The following is a 14,781-nucleotide window of genomic DNA, read 5'->3' on the forward strand; positions in this document are numbered from 1 at the left end:
TGCACAGCGTATTAGCATTGATATTATTGTATTAAACCTTTGCAACATTCAACAGGAATTGTGAATCCATGATGCTGATCTCATTTTTCCCCCTCTTGTTCACTACCCTCGAGAGCATAGGGCGTCGACAAGACTTGTCTTGTGTTGGTTTCGTTAATCTATTTGATTTCTGACAGGGCGGGTGATTGGGAACTTCGCTAAAGCGGTCGCCCGCTTCATCTTGCTGATGCCACTGATGAAATATGTAATTGCGTGTTTTTCTTTGTTTTTTTGCTTGTTCTAGCAGCCACAATGCAAATAATGCGCAGACTATTGTGCGGCAGTAAGGATAGAAAGGATAAGTTTTTGGGGTTGAGGAATGGAATTGGAGGATTGCAAAGGACCGTGCTTTATGTGGGATTCGAGCTCACAACCTCTGGGATGGCAGGCTAGTGCACTTATGCTAGACTACCGAGGCCGCTGATCCCATAGCCAATCCAAATTTGTGATATTCTGCTTACTGAGGGCATTTTTTACGTTGCTCCAAAGATGTTCCATTGAATTTTAGGCGACACTCAAGGATAACAAACCGAAAACAATGATCAAACTGTTTTCGGAATAACTTTTTGGCCATACGAGAAGTGTGCTTCGCATGATTGTCTTATTGAAATTTCAAAATCACCGACAAATTCTTTTCTGCATAAGGCAGCATTGCATTTTGAAGTATCTGAACGTACTTGACGTTGATAGATTAGATGGATTGGCCACATCATAAGAATGAACAACGAAAGAATCCAAACAAGGGTGTTTACTTTGCGTCCATTTGGAGGGAGAAAGACTGGCCGACCAAGAAAGAGATGGCTTGATGACTTCGAAGCAGACGTTCGAAGCGATGAACGTTCGCAATTGGAGAAATGAGACAAGAGAGAGACTGATTGGAGGAGAATTGTTGATGAAGCTATGGTCCACCACAGAGTGTGAAGCTAAGAGAGAGAGAGAGAGATAGAGAGAGAGAGAGCACATCCATATGCAATACGATGAAGTAGCTCCACACCGTTCCACGAAAAACAGCCTCACGCCATTATTGAGCCTCACCCGTGCTTTATGATTGAGGAGACGAATTTGGATAAACTGTATTTATTTTCGATTCCTTGGCGGAAAAAAATATAACACCGCTGATTTTGAGTCCTGGACATGTGCTCTCGATTCGGCATTGTCATTGCAATGCTGTTACCAATAACTTCTTGCATGCCAGTCGGCCGTGAAGCGCTGCTTCTGTCAGGCGAAGCGCAACTCCTCTTTTCGTTATTGGCTTTTCCAGGTTAACAAAAATTTCTTGAAGGAAGTCAGCAGGTCTGTTTCTGCGATCCTGTTTTAATAAACTAATGATCATCCCATTAATCTGGCTAGTAGGCTTTCGCGCTTCTCTTCTGGGAGCTTTTTCTCTTGTTTTATACTCAGAAAAATGTTTCAATGTATTAGAAACCAACGTTTGTGTTCAAATAGCGCTGTAGGATAATCGTTTCTTAACCCCCCGTTAGGCATCCTTTTTAAACCCACCCTTCAGTTGGGCACCCTTGTCTGGCCTTTTTTCGCCCTGTTCGAGAATCCTTTTTAAAAGGTTATATCCGGAAGAAGCTACCAGGAAGCTCAAGACGTTAGCTATAATAAAAATATGTTAAATTCAATTCAGAAATATGTTAAAAATGAATAGGCCCGTCTGGCCAGATCCGGATGCCCAACGGAAGGTTAAGTTTATTTCTCACAAAAATATCAGTGATCTTACTAAAAATCGAAAGATCAACGCGAATCCTTCAAGAGAAATAAATAAATGTGATCACAGCGAGCGCAGAGAGTACCGTTATGGCACCGTAGTCGATAAAATATGCACATAACATAACTCGAAAAGTTATGGGTATTCTACTATGAAACTTTCAGGAGTTATTGAGCACAGTCCCAGCTATTAATGAAAAATATTGTTAATGAGAGATTTAGAAAAAAAATCAGTTTTTAAGAAATTAGCGAACAAAATTTTTTCCATAGAAATTTTTAACAAAAAAACATTATTTACGAAGAACATTTTCAAAGAAAAGTGGTATTTTACAAAGAAAAAAATTTTAAATACATTTTATCCCGAAAAATGTTTAACAAACAATATATAAAAAAATTTTTTACGAACAACATTTTCAAAGAAAAGTGATATTTTACTCAGCAAAAACTTTTAAATATATTTTATCAAAAACGAAATTTTTACAAAGAAAAACTTTTTTAGTTTTTGATTAATATATTTTATCCAGAAACATTTTTAACACATTTTTTTTACCAATAAATTTTTTTACCACAATAATTTTTTTTAGTATTTAGAGTAGAATGGGGTAAGATAGGTCTTTTTTTTTTTTGGAGAGCTCTTGCTACGGTGTTTTTCCATTGATTTTGAAAAATAAGCAAGATTTTGAAAGGTTATTTATCTGCTAACATTTTGGTTATACTGACTTATGTTTGGCTAAATATTTTGGAAGCTGCATTCAATAAGACAAAGGTACTTTTTTTCGATATTTTCAAAATCGGAGGGCACGATAGGTCACTATATGTAACTTTTATTTATAGAGTATGAACACTGCACATGTTATTAGGAAGTTTTCTTTAATTCATCACGCGAGCACGTAATGTTTCGAACAGAATTTTAAATTGTTTAGAGGCTGATCGGACACTAGCGCCATCTCGGACTGCCGCGATTGCGTTTTTTACGTCCTCTTCACTTCGTTTCGGCGTTTTTCGCACATAATTACGCACCATTTTGCTGCAAAAACAATTAAAACTTATTTTATTCAATTAAAAGTAGTGACCTATAATGCCCCCAGGCGGCTGACCTATAGTGCCCCCAAGCACATGTTTTATGTTAGTGTCGATATTTTTTTTTTAAAACAAAAATATCAAAAAACTAACACATTATTCGTGTTCAGTATTATTTTCTACGTAAAATAAAATCCACCTGACAAATATTTACACACATTAATTGCACTGCACCGTAGAATAAAAAAAATGCTATGTCGGAAAAAAGCTCACAAAAAACAAAACGACGTCAGAACTAGGATAACTAATCAATGGTGACGGCCGAAATAACAGTCGCCAACGTTGTTCCCCACCACGTATTCAATTCACATAAGACGAGTGACCTCTGCAAAAACAGTGCGACGAAAACCCCACCTACCTATTGTGCCCCCATACCTATCTTACCCCATTCTACTCTACTTACTTTCCTCAGTTCTTACCTTCTCGTGAAGCATAAAAAACGCAAAATATTGAAAAAAACTACCAAAAAATACATTACCACAGAGACTTTTAACAAAAAAAATTTTTAGGAACTTTTGAAAAAAAATAGTGTTTACAAGAAAATTTTTTTTTTTAAATATATTAGGTACGCATCTAAGTTCTCGCTGTTTTTTCACTACTTTATTTTGAAAAAATGGTTACAAGTGAATCATTGAAAGTATTGCCCATCGCTGGCTACTACTTTTTCCCATCTTTCTGGAAGATCTCGTATACCGTTACGGTAAAACTGTTCATCTTTTGAGGCTATCCACAGATCAAGCCATTTTTTGATGTCTTCACACGAATGGAACTGCTGGTCAGCTAGACCATGTGCCATCGATCGGAACAGGTGATAATCGGATGGCGCAATATCTGGAGACTATGGCGAGTGGGGTAGGATTTCCCATTTCAGTATTTCCAGGTAGGTTTTAACGGATTTGGCAACGTGAGGCCGAACGTTGTCATGCTGTAGAATCACTTTTTCATGCCTCTCCACGTAGTGTGGCAGCTTCTCGTGCAGTGCTTGGCTCAATCGCATCAATTGAAGTCGATTCCGATTCCCAGTGATGGTTTCGCTTGGTTTTAACAGTTCATAATAAAAAACACCAACTTGGTCCCAACTTCGCAGCGTGAATATTCGGCCGAGTCGACGACGTAGAAGCATGACCGGGTAGTCCCCATGACGTTCTTTTCTTTGAATTGCTGTAATGAATCCATTTTTCATCACCCGTAACGATGCGATGAAGAATACTCTTCCTTTTTTTGCCGCTGGAGCAGTTGTTCACAGGCGAAAAAACGGCGTTGGGTTTAACTCAGAAGGAATCCAAGTTCCTGTTTCTTAATCATGGAAATGGACTAGACTGGTAACTCCTAGTACTGAAGCAAGCTCTTCGTGCGTTTGACACGGATCCTCATTGAGCAATGTCTCCAATTCCGCGTCCTCGAAGGTTATGGTCTTCCTTTACGCGGACGGTCTCACGGTTCAACCACCGTCTTTAAAGCGACGGAGGCAATCTCGGCACGTTGTGTCACGTAAAGCAGCATCTCCATGAACTTTTTGTAGCTCCCGATGCGCTTCAACCGCCGTTTTTTTCGAATGAAAGAGGAAAATCAACACTTCCCGCAAATGACGATTTTTCGGCACAAAATCAGACATTTCCACTAACCCAAAGGTATATGATGCCAAAACAAAATCACTAATGGGTCGAAGCAGTTTGTTTACCATATGTCTAAGTTTGGTTAATGACGTTCAGGTTATGTCAGAATCGACTAGCGCACACTGCTGGCGGCATCTATTGACAACCAGTTGCGCACCTAATAATTTATTGGGTTGAAATAGCAGTCGTATAGTGAAAGGGTAGACTGACAAAGCAGGGGATGTGTATACAAAAAACCTGAGATTGTGTTGGTGATACACGAAAAAATCAACACAGCCTCCCCTTATGTTGATTCGTTGTCATCTGAACAGCGACCGATTGGCCGAGTGTGTAAATATGTGGGAAACGAGCAGGCAGAAATCGGCTGCCGAGGGCCCTGTGAAGTAGGAGCCGAAGTTGCTCGCACAATTTTGTTTTCCACCATAGCTAAATCTAGTAAATCTTTCATCCTTGCAATAGCAGCACCAGCATATAACAGTATAGGTTTTTTGTATTTCATGGTATTGAACAATCGCGCTTCACACAGAGAATCCCCATATTAAGTTTTGACGGACTATCAACTGCAAACTCTAACTGGAACTTAAGGAGTATCCTTTCTTTTTCCTCAAATCATTTTTTTTTGTTCCTGAGTTATTAATAATTTTCTGTAGCTTAATTGGCCCAACTCTTGAAAATGGTATTGATAACATTTCAGCATTATAAATATAAAAACTACCGAAATTCAAACCTGCCATAGTCAACTCCCATGAAAATATGTACGTGCCACTTGTAAGCTTGCAATATTTTCTCAGAGTCAACCAAAACACCGGCTCTTTGATAGGTGATAGCCGCTATTGAACGATCATAGGTGCCATACACACACGCCAGAGAAGCTTGTAAGCATAGATAACTAGATGTGAAACTTATTCATTTTGAGAGAGAGCGCGCCCATGAGGACGTTTCAAAACTTGGCAGCACTCACACATTATGGGATTTTGAACAGCTGATAGGCGAAATGGCAGACTGCCAGAAGAAATGCGCCAAAAATAACAGACGAAAACAGTTCGTTTTTGCATAATGGAGAAATGACGTGTTAAAATGTTTATAATTATTTTTCTTAAAATTAATTCAATTGAAATGTAATAATTTGAATTTAAGTGAGTTTGTAGAATCCAAAGCTCGTTATATCCTTCTACTTTTAATTAGTCTTATGTACATAATGTAATATTATTGAAAACTGTGTGTTGGTTTATGTAAATTTGTATATACTTAAATATTCTATGGTTGAAAAGCGTAGGTAAGGGAACTGAATTTGTGTTTGAGATATTTTACAAAAATTTAAGGTAATCTGCTTTAACTTATTCTGTTCGTTGTTTGAGATTTTTTTTTTTTTGTTACCCAATTTCTGTGTTATATTAAAAAATCGCAATAAGTCATGTTTTTAATTATAACTTATGTTTTTCGCGTTCATTACTTTATTATTATTAAATTACTTTTGTATTTCAGTTTTAAATCATTTCATTTACATATACATTACATACATTCTGTGTTATATTAAAAAATCGCAATAAGTCATGTTTTTAATTATAACTTATGTTTTTCGCGTTCATTACTTTATTATTATTAAATTACTTTTGTATTTCAGTTTTAAATCATTTCATTTACATATAGATTTTTAAATTTATGTACATATTTCATACGGATTGTGCTTATTTTTAGTATATGTAGGTGTTTACGAGTGATATAAGGCTATTGGACAACCGCACACTAAATACTAACCTCAATGGTGGTGTGGAAACTAAAAATTCCAGACCTTTGGTTCAAAAATACCCAATTCATGTTTCTACCGGTGTGTTCAGCGCTCTCACGAGAAAAAGAGTTTCACATTTAGTCATCTATGCTTGTAAGCATGATGCAAAGAATAATGAGATGGCGCCCATCGTGGTCCCGTTACTTTGCGCTCAGCGAATTTGACAACTAGTTACGTGATTTTAGCTCCAGTATGGCCAGATTGCCATTTTCGTAACTTGATTTAGCATTTTTTTTTTTTTGTTATTTTTATTATTTTTTGTCTCGGAGTTTTAGTTCATTCCACATGACATTTTTCTAGCCTATTCTTATTAAAAGTAATGTTTATAATTTTGTAAAATATACATTTTTTAATAATTATTTAAATAATTCACTCAGTTTTATTTAGCTTTACTTTTTTTTAACATCTGGTGGCATTGCCCGCGATTGCCGGTGTTGTTGGTGTTCTTCTGCTTTCGGCAGTCAAATCTCTCTCTCGCTACTGCAGAGTTGCCTAGCTTTGGATATAAAAACGCACTAAATGCCCATTTAAAGAAAATAAAACACGAAATTTTTATTGTGTTACTTAAAGAACTTTGTATGCGTGACAAATTGTCTGTAGAATGTGCGTTTTTTTTTTAAATAAATGTGTTATGCTTATGTACAATTTAATTTATGAGTTTTTTTCTTAAGCGAAACTCTTTTGTTAAGGGAACGACTTTTTTACTATATTTGAAGTTATGTAACTAGATAAGGTACTCTTTTTGTAAAAATGTCAGTATGGTTTCTTTAGTATTTTCTGGTATTTTGTTGCTTATTTTTACTATGAATACACCTCTTGATGCTCTATGTCTCACTAAGGATTGATGACCGGAAGAAACGATTGCACCTCTATGGTTTTAATTCGCATTCAATAAATTCAAAGGCTTTTTAAAATGTGTAAAAAGGTTTTCAATCTTAAGAAGAGTTGAGAGAGGGGCATTTAATATTTTTGCATAGCCTTAAATGGAGCCAAAAATTAAATTTGCACTTTCAATTTATCAAATTTTATAGGAGTAAAAAAATTTTCATTAGCACTAAAATCTTCTCAGAGTGGCCTTTTTTAAACTTCTTTTGTACAATAATACAGTTTTTTTTTAACCTAAAGTTTCGCTAGCCTTAAATTAAAAACAAAAAGAAACAAACACCAAACTTAAAAATTGTCGCATTTTCGGTATAAAAAAGCACTAAATTTATTGCGAAGAGCAAATGGTTGGCAATACTGCACAACTCAGCAAACGTGACGTCACGTACGCTCTGATGGGCTCAATCTTGTTTCTATCATTCTTGGCTTGTAAGTATACTTTATTAATGCATTTAGATGTGAGTAGAGAAGAGAGTAAATTTGAGATGCATACTTCTTGATCGAATGCAATGCAACAAAAGCAACAAAAGCAATATTTGCGAGCGAGGTAGTAACAGTGCTGCTGTTTTTACTTCGTTTGGAAGATTTTACTTCGCTTTTTTCCAAATATTCCACCATTTCCTCTTTCGAAAAAATGCTTCACTTTTTGCCTCGTTCAAAAAAACACTTTCCTTTTTGCCTGTTTCAACAAAAAAACACTTCACTTTTTAAATACTTTGTTATTTCAATATCCCAATTCATAAATATTTCTATTTCAAATTAATTACCACTCATAGGGTAAACATGAATTTGCTGAACACTCGAAAACCCTATTAACTATTGTGACTGATTGTCATTTTATTCGCTTTGTTTGCTTGACTGGGCAATGTCAATTAATTAGAAGTTGTGCATTTGTATGCATACATACAAACACATTCGAAAAATACCGCTATGTGGCTTCAACTGATTTTACGTTTTGTCTTCATTTGGTTTGGAGTATTTATTTCTCGGAAAGCAAGTGCCTCATAGTTTTACAAAAGTTTTCATTCAAATTATTGTATTTTCGTTTCAAAAAGTGTGCTTTAATTTTAATAGCAAAGCATATCGGAACTCTCGTTTTCTTGGGTGTAAAATCATGGATCGGTAAGAAGAAACATTGTTTAAATGTGCGTGTGATACAAATATCTTAAATTGTACGCATTAGTGTTTTAGTCAAAGCAGATGGCACGCAATATGGTGCAATAAGAAAGGAGCCAACACTTCCAGTGTCTAGTAAATCAGTGTAAGTTGTCGTTAATAATTTGATTGCGAAAACTAATATTTCTAATATTATATTAGTATCAGCTCTTCTGACGAATCAGATGGATCAGCCTCCGAAGATGTGTCCAAAAATTGTAAACAAAAATTCCGTCCACATTGGAAAAATTTACATAGATGGCTTGATACTAAAGAAGGTAAATCGTACTGCGTGATTTGCAAAAAAATCCTTGCCAATAACATAACCAATATTAAAAGACACGGAGAAGGAGAAAGTCATAAAAAAAGGCAAGCAGCTTTGCGAAATCAAATTAAGCTGAGCGACGTTAAAGAAAGGTGTTATGCTACCAAAAATGCAATCAAGATAGCTGAATTAAAAATTATACTTTTTTTGTGCATTTACGATTTACCGTTTACACTCATACCGCCTTTAATAGAACTAATTAAAAGTGTTGCAGCCAATACAAATGTAATAAAAGGCCTGAAATGTGGTAGAACAAAGGCAAAAGAAACCGTAACAAATGTACTACATAAAAATTTTGTTGAAAAGATAAGCGATTGTTTGAGAAATAACAAATTCTCTCTTATAATAGACGAAGCAACAGATGTAAGTTCAGCAAAGTGTTTGGCTCTAGTGGTTCGCTATTTTGATAAAGAAAACGGGAAAATTCGAGATCATTTTTTAAGTTTAATCGAACTTGATAAGACTGATTCCAAAACAATTTTTGAAACAAACTTAATTGGCTTTGCAGCTGACAATGCCTCAGTGATGATGGGTCAAATAAATGGAGTGCAGAGGCTCCTTAAAGATATAAATCCTCACTTGTATGTTATTGGATGTATCTGCCACTCTATGCATTTGTGTTCATCGAAAGCTGCTAAGGCCATTCCAAGTAAAATCGAGAATCTTGTGAGGGATGTATACCTATTTTTTAATTATAGCAGTAAAAGGCAAAAAGAGTTCGTTAAATTTCAAAATTATTTCAATTTAGAAAACCATAAAATTTTGAAAGTATCTAATACCCGTTGGTTGTCTATGGAAAATGCCGTGTCCAGAGTATTGGAACAATGGAAAGCCTTAGTTCATTTTTTTTACTTAACAAATTTTGAACAAAACCATGATATGACAAATAACATACTGACAAATATGAATGATGCAAATAAATGCTATTTGTTTTTTTTTGCATACATTTTGAAAGAAATCAATAAAATTAACTTAGAATTTCAGTCAGAGACTCCACGTTTTCACGTAGCTCTGGAAATGTTGACCCTCTATTTCAAAAATATTTTAAGTAATTTTTTTGACTTAAACCTGTTAAATTTTGAAAGGTTAACAGTGGATAATTTTGATCAGCTAAGTGTATTTAAACCTTTAAAAGGTATTTATCTTGGACAAAAAGCTCAGAGTCTTTTACAAAGTCAGAATTTAACAAATTCACAAACTATTGAAATTCAGCAAAATTGTAAACAGTTTTATATAATTCTCTGCAAGCAAATTTTACGTAGAATCGATTTTAAAAACCCAATTCTGAATGCTGTGAAAATTCTAAACCCTCTTTCTTTAGGCTCTAGTTTAATGCCGTTAACCACTTTATTCCCAAATCTTGTAGAAAATGATGAACATCTAGAACTTTTGGAAAGTGAATGGAGGTTACTTATTCTACAAAATCGGTCCGAAGAAGGTCTTGAGAGTTTCTGGAAACAAATGTTTTGCATGAAACACAGCTTAGGAGATTTAACATAATAGCGCATCCCCTGAGCGTGTGTTTACAAGAATGAATAGTATTAAATCGTTTAGAAGAAATTGTTTGGATGTGGGTACAGTGGACTCCTTACTTTTAGTAAGAGAAATGGTGACTGCAAACGAAATCAATAATTGGGTTCCATCCCATAATATTCTAAGGGAATACAAAAAATCTTCAGAACGCTATATCCTTTTTCAGTATAAAATAATCACCATTTAAATGTTTATTTTTTTTACTTGAATAGTCATTAGATAAAATCTAATATAAAAATTATTTGTACGCCCATTTTATTTCAGTAGTAATATGAAGTCGAGGGATTTATTCAAGTGAATTTATTGGTCTTAAAATTAACTATTTTAATACATATTGTATATGTAAATGCAATTTTTTATAAACTGAATTTGTAAGCCTTTAGTTTAATTAAATGTCAATAAAATTCATTATATCTAACTATAACTAAAATAAATTTATTTATGAGGCTTCATTGTCCATAAAAAGTTTTAAACGCTTCGAAAATTTCGAAAATACAGCACTGGGTAGTAACAGTAAGAGTTGGGTTCAAAACAGTGCTGCCCATCCAAGGTGGATTTATTAAGGTGACAGCATTCACCCAGCTGGCTTACGTCAAAATGATATGCCTTGATAAATTCGCCTTGTGTCCATCCCATACAATGGCATACATCAATTGATCACACGTATTCTTACTCTCCATCGTTCAGTCGTTAGAAAATCAGCAACGAATAAACACCACGTTTGTCCGCGACGCTTAGTGTATGCAATACCCTGTGAGAACTTTTTTATGCTAGAAAATGCCTTTGGCGACTTGCAATGCCTTTTATGTTACAAGTCGTTCAAAGGAAGCTATAGATGTAATATAAAAAGGCATTTCGATTCCTCCCACAAAAATTTTCTACTCCAATCCAATATTTAGTTATTTTGGTTTAAATTTCCCACTGGGCTGCTCCCATTCTCTCATTCTCACTTATACACTCACATTTTTCATTTTGGACAGCACTGGTTCAAAACAACAATGTGTAACCACTGAGAAATGATTCTCTATGAGAGCTGCATACGGTGATATGCAAAAATTATAGAACTCTTTATTCAAACTGCAAGCACAGAGTTTGATTCAGTGATGGTAAATGTAGGGAAAACTCCCTACATGTAGGGATATTTGTCGAAAAAGAAGGACAGATTTTTTTGAATTCTGTAAATGTAGGGCATTTTCAAATAGGACAGAAAAAATTTTACAATAGCGGGAAATATTAAAAAAGTTCATTTAAAATAAAAAGCCGCAGTAAGATTTCATGCCAGTATTTTTTTCCTTATGGCAGCATACTTTTAAAGCGTTAATACGGCAATATTGCCATTTTTTCTTCGTTAACGCTAACACGATTTTTTCTTGGCGCGAAAATTATTATTGGTCCCCCGTTTTTTTTTTTTAGTTTTATCTTTTTTTATATTTACAATTTATATATTTTACAGAAATGAACTCCTCCTCTTCGACTGACTCTTCGGAGGAACACCAGGAGAAAAATTCAAGTATCGGAAACAAAAGTTCAATAACAAGTGGCTTGACGACGCCAATTTTAGTGGCTGGTTGAAAGCTGTGGCTGACGATCCATTCAAATGCAAATGCGCTGAGTGCGACAAAGTTTTGAACTGGGGCAATTCTGAATTGCAGAAGCACGCCGAAGCAAAAACGTACCAAAAAAATATGAAGACAATAAAAAGGACGCCTAAAATAAACAGTTTTTTTTAAGAAAAAGCCAAGTAAACCAAATGGTTCCAAAAATTTCGAAATAAGATTTAGCATGTTCTTCGCTGAGCATAATGTCGCGCTGCAAGTGGTGGACCATTTTATCCCAATCTTAAAAGTAATCGTGCCGGATTCTGAAAAAATAGAAACTCTTTCTTGTTTTAAACAGAACTGAATGTAATGAAAAAGTGTAATTTTTAGTGTTTTTGCTGAAGTTTTCTTCATATATGAGTTTATAATATAATAAATATGTGTATTTATATATATTTTTGAAATAAAATTTCTTATTAAAGTGTCTTATAAAGTGTCAAAATAGCACCAAGCCCAAAACTTAAGCAAATAATTCAATTTTGACGTTGCAAGTGCCTCATTATAGTGTAAACACAGGAGAAAAATATGTGGGAATTTTGTAGGGAAAATGGTTTGAAGCGTAGGGAAAAGTAGTGAATTTTTTTGGGCTGTGTAGGGATTTTTCAAAAACCGTTTACCATCACTGGTTTGATTACTTTCAGTTCATAAACTCGAATGAGAGTGTTAACATTTATTTAGTGAATTGGAGATGAAATTCCCGTAGATTATAAATCAATTAGTGGAAGTGAAAAATCATATGAAAGATATAATTATTAAATATGTGATTTACTGTTTTCAGACGCAAGGCGCTCAAAAAATAAAATTATAGCGTCCAATCAGTTGCCTGTTGTGCGTTGTACGATCAGCCAATGTAAAGTAGATGCATCAAACTTCCTTACTTCTCGCAGTGGTGGGGTGAAACGCTAGCTCTTGTGAAATTCCCGCCCTAATAAGATTTTAAAACGTAACTTCAAAAAAAAGTGCAAGTGCGAGTGTTTTGCATAGATTTTGTTTTTAAAATTACAGATTTATTCTTCAATATATAGCGTGCGGATAAAGACGAATTTTTTAATGGAACCTGTTAGTTTTTTTTAAATAATTCGCTGCTACATATAATCTTTATAAACATAAATACATATGTACATATATGTATATATACAAAAATAGTAGCAGTTGTGAATTCAAAAAATTGTTTGCACTTTACATTTTGTAACACAATAAAAAACGAAAAAGAACAATGGTGACAATACTCGACTTGCCTGACGAATGCTTGATAAACATTTGTAAGCGAATGGATCACGATATCCATCGTTTCCACTGGGTGAATGTGTGCAAAAAGTTTGAGTACATCTACTATGAGTTTTGTCACGGAGCGGAAGTTAATGATTATTTAGTTAAAAAATTTGGTCACCAAATCGGCACCGACGATTTTCCCATGCAAATAATCAAACGCATTTATTTATCCAAATCAGAGTGTTCTAAACGATTTCTAAATAAACTACGCATCTCTCATCCAGAGATTGAGGAAGCAAACCTCTTTTCGTTCACTGATGAGCATATGGCTGAGCTTTTGCCTTTGCCAAATCTGAAAGTTTTAATGTGCATTGGCGCTTCCGATCTAAGTGGTAATTTTTTTATACATCAATATTTTATTTATTTATTTACGTATAATGTTTATTGAGTGTTAACATAAGTATATAAGTATACATATATGTATATTTATTTTTATCGGGACAAACTAGCAAGTACGGCACTCAGACAAAATTAAGTCCATTGTACTGCACTCGGGTTCCCTTTTTAAGTTTCTTTAAATCTTCTCGACCTCCGAAGAGATCTGAGTAGATCTTGTGGTGCCAAGAAGCCAAGATGGTCGCTTCTTAACACATCAGTGTTAAGCCTGATCCGCGCAAAGGCAGGGCAGACGCACAGAAAGTGGTCCGCCGTCTCATCCTCCTCTCCACATGCTGGGCAAAGTGTACTATTTGAAATGCCCACCTTTTCCATGTGCTTTTCCCATAGAAAGTGGCCCGTCATCAGTCCAACCAGTCTCCTACAGTCCCTTCTGCTTAGTGACGGGAGGAACTGCGACAGTCGGTCGGACATCACTGAAAACATCGGTTTTGTCCATCTGCAGTCTCTCTCAGCCTGCCAAGCTCGCTTGTGGGTTGAAGTAACACGTTTGTTAACCGTGGCTTTCATGGCTGCATCAGGATATTATGTTTACTGATTTAGTTCAGCCTGGATTTACATGACTCGACGACCCTTGCAAGTGGTGGGAGGGCTGTCTAAGGCCATGATCACAGTTTGGCTGTTGCTGCAGACACATATAGATCTGCCTCTCCATCTGTTTTCCACAACAAAGTTCATTGCTTCTTCAACATCATACACCTCCGCTTGAAACACAGATACATGCATTCCAAGTGCAAAGTGCAACTTGGTTCCGCCGGAGCCGTGCTCGGCCTGCAGCCATCCGTGAAAATGCGAAAACATTGTTTTCCGGGTTCATTTTCTGAGTTTGACCCCGCTTGAGCCTTTGGCAGCACCACACTGTACTTCGTGTCAAGGACGACTCTGGATAGCATGGAGTCAAGGCGCATGGCGAGGATCGTTGGATCGAAGTCCATGCCTACTCTGTTCTCTGTTGTCCAATGCCGGACAGGGGCCGTACCAATTCCCATTGTGTTTCAGCCTGCAGATGGGCTTCAAGGCCTTTCTTTGGATGAAAACATCAAGTGGTGGTAGACTAATCAGAATATCTAATGCCGGGTCTGAAGTAGTCGGAAAAGCTCCGACGCAACAGATGGCCACAGAGCCTTGTAGTCCTCATGACTCCCACGAGATGGAGTCCAATCACCCAGGCCACTGATACTTAGGTGATAATAGGTCTTATCATAGCCGTATAGATCCATACAGCGACCGATTGACCGAGTGTGTAAATATGTGTGAAACGAGCAGGCAGAAATCGGCTGCCGAGGGCTCTGTAAGTGAAGGAGCCAAAGTTGCTCGCACAATTTCGTTTTTCACCATAGCTAAATCTAGTAAATCTTTCATCTTTGCAAAAGCAGCACCAGC

At 35.9% G+C, this 14,781-nt stretch overlaps 1 protein-coding gene across 3 annotated transcripts in view; it reads left to right on the forward strand.

The window, feature by feature from the left end:
* The window catches only part of LOC129236752 (uncharacterized), a 90,276-nt gene that overhangs the window by 13,245 nt on the left and 62,250 nt on the right, over positions 1-14,781 (forward strand). The window contains exons 1-2 of one of the 3 annotated variants that reach the window (XM_054870946.1): positions 12,386-12,673; positions 12,756-13,334. The exons of 1 other annotated variant lie outside the window; for it this stretch is intronic. In XM_054870946.1, the coding sequence (XP_054726921.1) occupies positions 12,947-13,334 (388 nt within the window). In that variant the 5' untranslated portion in view covers positions 12,386-12,673; positions 12,756-12,946. Of the gene's footprint in view, positions 1-12,385; positions 12,674-12,755; positions 13,335-14,781 lie in introns of those variants that run through there. One more of the 3 variants, XM_054870947.1, reaches the window with a different exon arrangement.

The sequence above is a fragment of the Anastrepha obliqua genome, chromosome 2 (genome assembly GCF_027943255.1).
Source record: "Anastrepha obliqua isolate idAnaObli1 chromosome 2, idAnaObli1_1.0, whole genome shotgun sequence".
Classification (NCBI taxonomy): Eukaryota; Metazoa; Arthropoda; class Insecta; order Diptera; family Tephritidae; genus Anastrepha; species Anastrepha obliqua.